Source organism: Mixophyes fleayi, chromosome 1, assembly GCF_038048845.1.
Source record: "Mixophyes fleayi isolate aMixFle1 chromosome 1, aMixFle1.hap1, whole genome shotgun sequence".
Lineage (NCBI taxonomy): Eukaryota > Metazoa > Chordata > Amphibia > Anura > Limnodynastidae > Mixophyes > Mixophyes fleayi.
This window is the reverse complement of record NC_134402.1, coordinates 283,427,644-283,440,598: the sequence shown is the minus strand read 5'-3', so window position 1 is coordinate 283,440,598 and position 12,955 is coordinate 283,427,644. Positions and strand designations below refer to the sequence as shown.

The following is a 12,955-nucleotide window of genomic DNA, read 5'->3' as shown; positions in this document are numbered from 1 at the left end:
TAATTTCACCTTGTAATTCAGTTTAGTAATTATTTTCAGAGTAAACTCTCTGAGTTAGCCCAGCATATCACATTGGAGAAATGTTACTTACATCTGTGTAGCCATACCATATTTTTAAAATGACTTAATAAAAGTGTAGTTATTAATGTGTATATTTATTGTTCATAACAAATATGAAAGCAGTAATTAGTAACATTCCAAATTCCACATCTGTAATTTTCATTTTATCACCAAGTCATGTGCTGTTGAGACGAGAATGAGTAAATGGTTTGAATACTTATCTGATGTTGTAGTCAATATGAATGCAAATATGATATTGAGATCCATGCATCTAACCATGATGTCTGTGACAGGATGACATCCCCATCAGAAGAGGAAGGAAGACTACAAAAAAGGGAGAAGAGGAGGTGGACATTGATTTAGATGACCCAGAAATAAACCATTTCCCTTTCCCATTTCATGAGCTTATGGTATGGGCCGTCCTGATGAAGAGACAGAAGATGGCTCTCTTCTTCTGGCAGCATGGAGAGGAGGCTATGGCCAAGGCCCTAGTAGCCTGCAAGCTCTGCAAAGCAATGGCACATGAAGCATCTGAAAATGACATGGTCGACGATATATCACAAGAGCTAAATCACAACTCCAGGTTAATATAATGATTCAAGCAGTAAAGTATTAGGCTTTTGTATGACAAGTGCGGAACAGATTTTTATACGTCCTTGACAAATGAGACATGCCATGAATTGGATGGTTCAAAAAGCTGCAAAATCAGTGATTAAGACACCTCTTCTTAATTTATATAATATTATTTATGAATTATTTTAATTTCAGGTGCCCACTATTTTTGCTACAAGTTAAACAATGATAACGATTATTTGACATTGCAGTATACATTGCACTTTACACTTTTTCTGTTTTGTGACAACAGCTGTGTCTACCTAGGGAATAATCCCAGCCGAAATCATTGACATATTTATTGTTCACATTGGCCATCCTTTAACCTCTTTATGTATATCAGCAAGAAAAATACAAAGGTTATAAATAACAATGAACAAATACAACAATAAAGAAGCACAGGCACAAAGCAAATGACTAGTGCACATTGTGAAGAAAAAAAGACCCTTTAACGCAAAATGGGGCAGAGGGGGCAATTGCCCCCCCCCCCCCCATGATTTCTGTTGGGTGGGCAAACACTGTGTTTGCCCGCCCCCCTCCCCCATGAACTTCTACACAAAAGCCTTCATGCTACTTTCTGAAGTCATGGTATTTGTCCTAAACTCGTGACACTTTTTTAAATGATGGATTGTCTTAGTATAATTACCAAATGTTTTTTAATACAGATTGCCTTAGTATAGATTTAATACAGATTGATATTGATTGATTTGTTTATTTAAAAAAAATTCCAAGTGTTCCATTCATAAACATTTAATAAATAACCTGTATAGATGATGAACAACTATTCACTTTACTTTTACCCTGAATTTCGTGCTGTGAGTACAGTAACAAACATGAGATATAGCAGTTTAAATTTATAACACATACCATAACCAGTGAGGCAGTGACTATAGATTTAAAAATACTCCCAATGAAATGAGATTAAGTTCTCAACGAAATCTGAAAAAAAAACTAGGTTAATGACTATGAAAAATTTATATTTTTAAGATGAACAATTTAATTTTTCTATCTTTCTAACAGCTATTGTACCAATTGGTAGTTAATATTAATAATAATATTTATTTAATAATGTATAAATACATTTATATAGTGAAATAAACAATGAAACTGAGGCTGGCCAACCCTTGAAACACTGACAAAAATGAACATAGGATTGGGAGTCTTTGTATATCTACAGTCACTGTTACAACTGTCGTAAAATGAGATACCAAACACAAGAAAAAGAGGCTCCAATCCCTACAGCAGTCCTTGACTTTTTGCCCCCCCATTAAAATTTTGCATAGACAAACAAGAATCGTTAGCTTTGATAAGGTAAACAAGGACATAACTATAATCATAGCAGTTCAGTTGACACAGAGGAAACAATATACCTTAACATAGAAACTTATTAATACTTCATAACAAATGTATCCAGGCAGTTATATCACTTGGAAAATATTGAGGATAAAATGACTGCATATATAATTTATACTAATGTCCCAGCTTGCTACTAATGCAATTAGTACACTATTGAATATGACTGGGGAAGGAGCAGACTTTGTGGTAGGTATGGCTTTATGATGGTGCACAGAGGGGTCCATCCCAATTGTCCTATGGAGCCCAGACATTTCTAGTACACTCCTGAAAGTAGATACATAAAACTTAATTTGTCACATAATGTCTAGAGACTTTGGTCTTTCAGGTGGCAGTTTGGTGCTTTATTTGGATATGAATTTTTAGCAATGCTGGCGGTGTCCTACTGAAAAGTCCAAATTAATTTGGACTTTCACCCGTTAGGCTACAAGTTTTATATATATATATATATATATATAAAATATAATAAATATCAAAACAATGTGTAGTATAAATTATAGCCTGTTGCTTATTTGTGAATGGTAATACAAAAAAACAAGATCCATGAGTATTCAATAATCACATTTGAATATCATCTGAAAAACATGATCCACTCAGGTTAGAGATGAGAGAAAAAGTATAGCAGGCACTTCAGCTAGCTCTACGTATCCATCGATTCAATAGACTATTTGTTCCAATTAAAGCACTAAAATAAATTTACAGTGTGCAAACTTCTTGCTGTAGTGTAAGTCTCAATAGATATATATATATATATATATATATATATATATATATATATATATATATAGATATATATATAAATATATATATATATATATATATATATACTGTGTATATATATATATATATATATATATATATATATATATATATATATATATATTTATATTATTTTTTAAGTTAAGACATTTATCAAATTGTGTGACTTGGCTTTATGTTTTCCATGTTATTTAACATAAACATTAAAAACTGCAACATTAAATCTATATATAAACACTTGTGCTTTTACTATGAATGTTTAATCATTAAAAAAAAAAATCCCTTCCAGTGGAGAATATCATACGTCTACTGTGGTAGTACTGTCAGTGTAAATTGAGATGTGCTTTAGATGTAATAATAATATTATTTAAGTATATTCTATCCATTGATATTTCTTCATAAAAGACCAGCATACAGAGAGCATTCCCCAGGTGTGCCATATGTTTGCTAGTGTATCCAAGTGAAAATCTCTACATAAAATGATAAGTTCAAAATCATTTATATATGTAGGTGTAATATAGACCATCAAATCAAAATCATAGACTGTTAGAAAGAAACAATTAGCATGAACATGCAGGTATATCATTTTACAATTATTTGTCTATCAGTTCATCACTAGCTACAAACAGTCTTGGCTAAAAGTTTTGGAAATGACAGTCTGTAAGGGGAATATACAATTTATGGTCTGTAAGGAATAGTTCAAATAGGTGACTTTTAATATGGGAGGATTCCAGATGTTTTGTCTTTGAGCTGCTCCATGTTCAGTCTCACTAGGGATTGCTCCTCTAGTTGACAGTCCCGATGCAAGTTAGAGAGCGTTGGCTGTTGGTGTCCTGGTCTTTCAGTGGTTTTACAGGTGATTACTGCCTGGCAAGAGTCCCGGTTTTCAGCTATGCCATTATCCTATTCCAATGGAGGAATGCTGTGTTTACTTTCTCCCTCTCTTAGAAAAAGAATGCTGAGCTCCTCCTGCTTCTACAGATGTGTGGATTGTCGATAGTTACTTAGCTGCCAGCAGTGAAGTGGTTATTTCTTTAAAATGAAAGTTTTAGTGTGTGGTAGTTTCTTTCCAACAGACTTCACCCCTCAATGTCCAATTTAAAAGTGTCCAGAAAATGTATTAATTTCTAAGATGTCCTATATGTTTTAATGATCCAAATCATATTTCATTATTGAATTTGTACAATATGCAGGACATAGTAGTTTTATATCCTGAAATTTTACTTCTTGTTATGCCGGTTAGAATTCTGGTAAATACATATGGTTTCTAGGATGACAGATCTCTTGTGCATATTACACCAATGTTTTTAAAAAAATGTTCGGTGTTGTGCTTTCTCATATTTGTGTAGCTATTATGGAGGTGTGAATTAATTGGGCTTACAATCCCTCAACCTGATGCTACACATTGCTGTATTGTCATGTTTAGGATTATAGGGGATTGGGCCTTTAATGTGCTCTGTAGTCAAGCTTTTGGTTTCATTTAAATATATATGCCGGCTCCTGGGTTGTGTCTGGGAATTCTAAATGTGGGCACATGCGTTAGAACGTATAAGCTAGTGTTTGGTAACCCATATTATGCAATTTATTGATGGTGGTCTACCAATATAGACGTATGCTATTTCCACAGTGGGTTAGGGTTTCGCTCCCACACTCTGTCGAAATATGGCAACAGACACATGCACAGAACTAATACACAAGGTACAGCGCAGATAGTTTTTATTCTGTACTTCTTGTGGAGAATGCTTAACCAGTCCCCACGTGAGGGATCTAAATCAGTGATGGGCAGCCTGATATACTTCAAAGGCCACATGTGCGACCCTCTGTTATTCTAAAAGGGCTGCACACTACCCATAAATTCAAGTATGAAAAGAATGTCTGGAAACAACCTTGGCACGTCCACATCAATCATCCCAAAATGCCTTCAGATGTTCCTCACTTGCTCCTCACTTCCACCACATGACCTCAGACCTCCACTTGCCACAAAATGCGTCCACTTTTACACATGAGGTGGAAGGCAGCTGCTCCTGTTCAGAATTATTCTCTGCTTTATAACAAAGCAGAGTATAAACCATCTGTTGCTCACTGATCTAAAACATTTTCCCTGTACTCTATGCATTTTCCATAAGTTCTTTCATTTTCTTTGATCTTTTCTTAGTATTGGAAGTAATTATCATTGTACACAGTACAGCAGTGTCAGTTCTAGTATCTGCCCAATGTTAGCTTTGCAGTTTTGATATACTCATTTAAAAAGCAGTCCGATAAATCTCCCCAATTTACACCATAATTTGTATCATATAAGGCGGGTTCCTTAGGGTGCCTATGAGAGTTGCTACTTGATTTGTTGGTTTGTAGGCTGGTGCCCCTAAAAGCCAACAAATCAAGTGGCAACTCTCATAGAATATATGTATATCTACAATGTATCATTCCTCTTCAGAAGATTCAGAAACTTGTATGAGAGGATGTATGTGCTTTGCTTCAGCTAAGACTACACAGACACAGCTTTTGCCCACACTGCGTTTCTACCAACACTTGGTACAGATCTTATCCAGCTCACTAGCTCCCTTTCCTGCACGGCTCACCAAACAGTGGGAAATTACAACTGTATTCAAATGTGTTCTTCCATGAAGCTTTATTTCACCAAGGCACAACACTCCAAAGTATTATGGGCACTACAGCATGAAGTCATTATACAAGGTGGTTGTTAGTAGAATGAACTCTGTACTCCTAACAGTTTCTGCTAATTTCTTATACTATAAAAGTGTCTGTCTGTGCAATTCTCCAGTCACTGTGGTGTTCTATGATTGCTTAAGCTACTATCTCTAAAAGGTACATTTTACAATAATCTGTAAATTGCTGCATGTGTGCTAATCTTGTAAGATTTGATGGTGTCCTAACAAGCCTCCACATGAAAACATTCTGTAATGAAATGAAATAAATATACCGGAGCTTTATGTTTCAGGGAGTTTGGGCAGCTGGCAGTAGAGTTGTTGGACCAGTCATACAAGCAGGATGAGCAGCTGGCAATGAAACTGTTGACCTATGAGCTGAAGAATTGGAGTAATGCCACATGCCTGCAGCTTGCTGTGGCAGCCAAACATCGGGACTTCATAGCTCACACATGCAGCCAAATGCTTCTGACAGATATGTGGATGGGCAGGCTGCGGATGCGCAAAAATTCTGGGCTAAAGGTTAGTTTTGCCATCTAATAGCATTTTATTTTATAAAATTTATCACATTGTTTGTTTCAGTATATATGTTCACGTATAATAACTGTTTTATTTAATAGGATCTTTATCAACAAAGTGCAAATTTCAAGTAACCCATAGTAGCTGACCAGACGTTTCATAATTTATCTTGCACTAAACTGAACAGACTAATTTGCAATTTTGTTGCTATGGGTTACTGCACTTTGTTTGTAAATAACCCCACAAAATGTACCATTCTGCCTGGTACAGATGTCTTACACAGAGAATTGTTGGTAGATTTTTTTTCTTTGTACGTATTTTTCAACATATAAATATAGATGACGCATATTTCTTTTAAATAAACAGCATAATTATACGACACTCACATACCTCATTGTTCACACTTGACCCTTCCCCACTACTGTTGGAAAAAAGGAAGGAATAGTGTTATTGCAAAACAATGCGGTGCTTCGGGGATTTCTGCGTTGCGCCATTACTCTAAAATAAATGCGTCCCATGCAGATTGTTTTTTAGTAGGGCTCCACTGTGCTTTTAATAATTTACAGATGATGTGTTTACTTTTCACTGAGAGATCTACAGAAGAATGATCTGCCTTGACAAATATGTATTCATTTGCTTGCATAGATAGAAAGACAGAGTGGCTCCAGTTGGATCCCCAGCCTGTGCTGCTACTGGTTATATAAACCCTTTACATCCGAACAGATCCCTATTACATTGATATGCCACATCCCTGAAACTTCACTGATATAAGAATAGACATGTGTGAGCCACTTATTAGCACATATATTTCCAATCAAATGACATCCCCACAAATATCTCCATGAACAATTATATCAATAGTCAACAATACAAAAATACAGGTATTTCAAATTAAATAACATTATTATTGCAGATTATAATAGCTCACAAATGTTGCATTTCACTGTGTTGCATTATTCTAACCTATCACCGATATTTAAAAATGAAATTACATAACCACATATTACAAATCTACAAATCTATAAATACTCAGTTTTCTATAAGCAGTTATTTCAAATTAAATGACATCACCATCATTACAAATATCTTAATAATCAGCATTACATAAACACAGATATTTGAAATCAAATGGTATCATGATTGCAGAATATAAGAATAATGACATTGGGGCTCATTTAGAGGAGGATGCTACACATAAGTATTAAAAGTTGCCTGTCTAGATGGATCTAAAAAAACAAAAAACAGTAGCCAGGCGTAACAGGTGTCTATAATTACACCCCATGATAACTTAAATATAGTGTAGAGATGTGGCTTGGCAGTGTAAGTAACAAATGCTAAAGTTGCATTATCCTATTAGTACAAACTTTAATAATCTAATGAAGAAAGAATAGTGCCTTGACAGTTTTTAATAAATTATAAAGACACATTTTCAATATAAAACATAACTAAATACAAACATCTGTTGTTTTTCATTTTAAAGATCATGGGGTAAATGTATCAAGCTGAGAGTTTTCCGGCAGGTTTGAAAAAACAGATTCTAGCTATCATTTATTTAGTACATTCTACATAATGATAGCTAGAATCTGATTGGTTGCTATAGGCAACATCTCCACTTTTCAAACCCCCCGGAAAACTCTTAGCTTGATACATTTACCCCCATATCTCAATCTTCATTCCTATAGTTGTCAAAATGGAAAGGTTAATATAGTGATTATAAGTAATCAGCAGAAGATATTAGGACACAATCAGCCAATGAGAAGTGGCTGATGAGAGCCATTATCGTCATCGTATATTATTGGATTAGCCCTCCAACACCCACCCATGGGATATGCCTCATAAAAGGCATAATTGTTGACGCGTCTGTGTCTAATTTTGTCATGAATATACGTGAACGTGCACTTACTGCACTGAGCTTATACTTGGCCACACCTTCCCAGACCTAAGGCAATGATATGCAAAAAAAACTATATACGGACATATGCTAACACATTTTTGCGTAGTATGGAAATGCATATTTTTTTTACGCAAAAAAAAATAATTGATGTACGTCCAACTCTAACTGAGGTCCATTGTGTCCAAACACTAAAAGAATGCAGAATGAAGTCCAATTTAGAAAGGCACCAGTGATCCATGTTCAACATTACACACAGCACAAGAGCCCATCAAACACATGCTAATTATTATATAAAAGACATAGCAGCTCATGTAGAGTTGGATGTATGTCTGTTTTATTTGTGAAATACATTAGTGTGGCTGCTGTATTATATCAAGTAGCGGCCGTCTATTCGCATTACTTAATTGATATTTCCATTTGGACTGCGGCATGAAAGACAGTTCCCATTAAATTTGTAAAGGGGAAAATAACAGCTGTTTGTATTTGATGTCTTTTCACTTAGTTTAATTGATTTTAATTTAGAATTGAAGTTGAGTTTGTATTTAATTTGTATATGTTAACTTTCACATTAATCATCAGCGCTGTCAAGATGATATTCTCTGTTCTGTATGTGACACTTCATTACATTATTAAATTATATTACAAATAGAGCAATTTGACTTTAGAGTTACAACTACCGTCAAGCTACATCTTCTCTATGCCGGCGTGGTGTGTAGTATACACACTTGTTGCTCCAAGGATAACATGGTACATATGTAAGCGCTGTAGAGCTGGACACATCAGGAAATGTGCATGACCCAACATATGCGTGTAAATGCAGTTTTTCATGCATGCGTCTTTTACTGCCTACGTTCAGAGTGCAAATGGTTCCCTATATGAGTCCCATATAGAATAAAATACAAAGTTATCCACCTTGCTTAAACCCCCCTACAGACTTGAAGCGGTCTGCTGCAGCATGTGGTAGTCTACTGCTGGGCAGGGTTCCCTCCATATATCTGGCCACCAGTGACATATGTCTCTTTCTGAGGAGTCTTACTGCTTGGTCCAATAATACCATGTGACCTTCCACATAAGGCTAAAGATTGACTTTTATATGGCAGCACGGTGGCTAAGTGGTTAGCACTTCTGCCTTACAGCACTGGGGTCATGAGTTCCATTCCCAACCATGGCCTTATCTGTGAGGAGTTTGTATGTTCCCCCCGTGTTTGCGTTGGTTTCCTCCGGGTGCTCTGGTTTCCTCCCACACTCCAAAAACATACTGGTAGGTTAATTGGCTGCTAACAAATTGACCCTAGTCTGTGTGTCTGTCTCTGTGTGTGTGTTAGGGAATTTAGACTGTAAGCCCCAATGGGGCAGGGACTGATGTGAGTGAGTTCTCTGTACAGCGCTGCGGAATTAGTGGCGCTATATAAATAAATAGGAATAATAATAATATATGTAAACGTGAATGGGTGAGATTAACCCGAAACTGAAACACTCATTTTTAATAAGAAAGCATATCTACTCTACCCCACCATGAATGAAAGGAAAATGTACTGCTGGATTATGTAAACACGGTTGTTGTTTTTATTTTTAAAAAAAAATAAAGTAAAAAAAAATCTGATTTATTTATTTTTGTTTTAGGTCATTCTAGGAATTCTTCTTCCTCCTTCAATTCTAAGCTTAGAGTTCAAAAACAAGGATGAGATGCCATACATGTCACAGGCAAATGAAATAGATCTGCAGGAGCGGGACGTAGAAGAACCAGATAAAACTGTAAAAGACAAAGAAGATGATGACATGGAGCTAACGGTATGAGTGAGCCATGTAATGGAGACACGAGTCCAGATTACCGCCTCCATAGAAATTCAATATAATGTTATTCAAAATGTACTGAATATTGCAATTTCTTGGCTCATGTTTAATCGCCTTATCTCTGTGTTGCATCCCATCAACACTTAACCATCCTGCTCAGTCCCTCAATTCTCTCCTTGAAAACGTTGAAGTCTACTAATACCCTGTTCTGGTTCGCTCAAAGTAAATTGTCTTGTATGCTTCTAACAACGACTCCTCTATTGTCTGTGTCTTGAATTCATTCCCCTTCATGCATTGCGATTCAATTTTCAAATATTTTTGTATTTTTAGTACAATTATTTAAATTATATTTTATATATTTTTTTCTTTTGAATAATTCCCTTGGTGAATTAATCAGTAAGGGCTTTTTTTAATGGCATTGAATTTCCCAACAATCAAGTATAGATAATTATTATGCTTATATTATGAATAATGTGTAATTTCCCCAACTGAGAATTGAATTGTTCCTGCATAGAGCATCTGAACCCGAACAAAGAAATAATGGAGTTGGTGGAGGCAGTTATGTTCTGCCAACAAATACATAATAGATAATAAAACATCACTAGGGATGGGCAGTTTAAAACACAACTTTTTCACACAGGCAGTGGTGAGGGTGTGGAGTCGCCCACCTGAGGAAACATTTCAAGAAAGAATGGTGGACTTCAAGACAAAATTAAATGCTGTAAGTACTTGGAGACCTAAGATCATGTTATGAGGGTGAGCAGGATGGAACACTTCCTTACTTCCTTCTATCATTCCCTTACTCTCATAAATTAATGTTTCCAGTAATAATAATTCATTCATAATGCCTCTTATCTTTTTCATTCTTCAACATATCAGGACACGTTATTGTGAAATGTAGAAATGGATTAGTTTATATTTTTGATGTTACAAACTAGGGGCCTGATTCATTAAGGATCTTAACTTGAGAAACTTCTTATTTCAGTCTCCTGGACAAAACCATGTTACAATGCAAGGGGTGCAAATTAGTATTCTGTTTTGCACATAAGTTAAATACTGACTGTTTTTTCATGTAGCACACAAATACTTGATAGCTTATTTATACACTGAAATTTAAAGTTGATATTTGTGTGCTACATGAAAAAACAGTCAGTACTTAACTTATGTCCAAAACAGAATACTAATTTGCACCCCTTGCATTGTAACATGGTTTTGTCCAGGAGACTGAAATAAGAAGTTTCTCAAGTTAAGATCCTTAATGAATCAGGCCCTAGAATGCTGCACAAATATGTTTTCAATACCTAAGATAGCACAGCTGTAGTTGTCACATTACTGGTTTGTTTGTGCTTCCAGTGTCTTATCACTAACATCACTCAGGTCCTACATTTGACCCAGTTACACATTAAGGGCCTGATTCATTAAGTAAAGGAAAGGAAAGGAGTAACTTTGCACCTTGGCAAAACCATATTCCATTTGAGGGGGAGGCAAATTTAAAATGTGATGGCAGATTTATATATGGGGTAGAACAAGTCCTAGATCAACTTTAAATTTCAGTGCACAAATAAAGTTATCAAGTATTTGTGTGCTAGATGAAAAAACAGCCAGTATTTATGTTATGTGCAAAATAATAAACTAATTTGCACCCCTTGCATTGTAACATGGTTTTGTCGAGGAGAAAACCTACTCATTTTTTGACTTACTTTCCTTAATGAATCAGGCCCTAAGTGTCATTGCAGTTTGCATGGCTCTTCTCTTGATCTCACATTTTACAACAGACACTGAAAATATCTTTTTTTGCACGAAAACTGCAAATTAGGTGGAAATCAGGACAATGCTTTGAAAGTAGTCCCAAGCTGATTGAAAATGTAAATTCTGTTATGCTAAGGATGTGTCAGGCGGTAATTAAAATTAATGAAATGCATGAACCCTTTTCAGCACGACACAAAGCTCATTTCTTCAGAATAATACTTGTCAGAATTTTCACTCAGTACAAAGTTTATTTTGAAATAGCTCAATTATAAAGTAATGATTACTATTATTCCACATTGATCACAAGCAGCACAACAAACTAAAACAGACAAGGAATGTTGTGTAAAGATAACAAGTCTACTAACCAGTATGACAGATCTATTTCTGAGACTATAGCGTAAAATCAAGTAAATCTTCATCAGGATTAAATACTATTTATGGATAATTACACATTAGGGCTAATGTTGATTTTGAATACATTTACATCAAAAAACGCAGATGTAAAATGCACTGTACAGGACTTACTCTGGTGCATTTGCGAGAAATGAATACACCTTTACTGTACACTGCCTGTGCTTATCCGCCCATCCCTCCCCTCCACTTCCCATCTCTCTAAACTGAAGGAGTCACAAGTGTCGGATACATACGTATCTGAATATGCATATAGGCATGCAGCCTCTTTTTGTTTGAGCATACACACTACAAATTGTATGTTAACCAAATTACATAATTCTCATATTTTGGGCTCTATACTCCACCACAATGGATTTGAAATGAAACTAATAAGATGTGCTTTAACTGCAGACTTTCAGCTTTAATTTGAGGGTATTTACATCCAAATCAGGTGAACGGTGTAGGAATTACAACGGTTTCTATATGTGCCTCACACTTTTGAAGGGACCAAAAGTAATGGGACAAACTAAACAATCCTACATCAAACTTTCACTTTTTAATACTTTGTTACAAATCCTTTGCAGTCAATTACAGCCTGAAGTCTGGAACGCAGACATCACCAGACGCTGGGTTTCATCCCTGGTGATGCTCTGCCAGGCTTCTACTGCAAATGTCTTCAGTTCCTGCTTGTTCTTGGGGCATTTTCCCTTCAGTTTTGTCTTCATCAAGTGAAATGCATGCTCAATCGGATTCAGGTCAGGTGATTGACTTGGCCATGGCATAACATTCCACTTTTTAGCCTTAAAAAACTTTTTGGTTGCTTTATGCTTGGGGTCATTGTCCATCTGCACTGTGAAGCGCCGTCCAATGAGTTCTGAAGCATTTGACTGAATAAGTGCAGATAATATTGCCCGAAACACTTCAGAATTCATCCTGCTGCTTTTGTCAGCAGTCACATCATCAATAAATACAAGGGAACAAGTTCCATTGGCAGCCATACATGCCCACGCCATGACACTACCACCACCATGCTTCACTGATAAAGTGGTATGTTTTGGATCATGAGCATTTCTTTTCCTTCTCCATACTCTTCTTTTCCCATCACTCTGGTACAAGTTGATCTTTGTCTCATCTGTCCATAGGATGTTGTTCCAGA

General features: G+C 35.8%; 1 protein-coding gene across 5 annotated transcripts in view; it reads left to right on the top strand.

The window, feature by feature from the left end:
* The window catches only part of TRPM3 (transient receptor potential cation channel subfamily M member 3), a 295,149-nt gene that overhangs the window by 217,775 nt on the left and 64,419 nt on the right, over positions 1 to 12,955 (top strand). For 3 of the 5 annotated variants that reach the window (XM_075210971.1, XM_075210970.1, XM_075210969.1), the window contains 3 exons: positions 354 to 643; positions 5,744 to 5,972; positions 9,487 to 9,654. In XM_075210971.1, coding sequence (XP_075067072.1) covers positions 354 to 643; positions 5,744 to 5,972; positions 9,487 to 9,654 — 687 coding nt within the window. Of the gene's footprint in view, positions 1 to 353; positions 644 to 5,743; positions 5,973 to 9,486; positions 9,655 to 10,297; positions 10,379 to 12,955 lie in introns of all 5 variants that reach the window. The other 2 variants (XM_075210968.1, XM_075210967.1) reach the window with 1 other exon arrangement.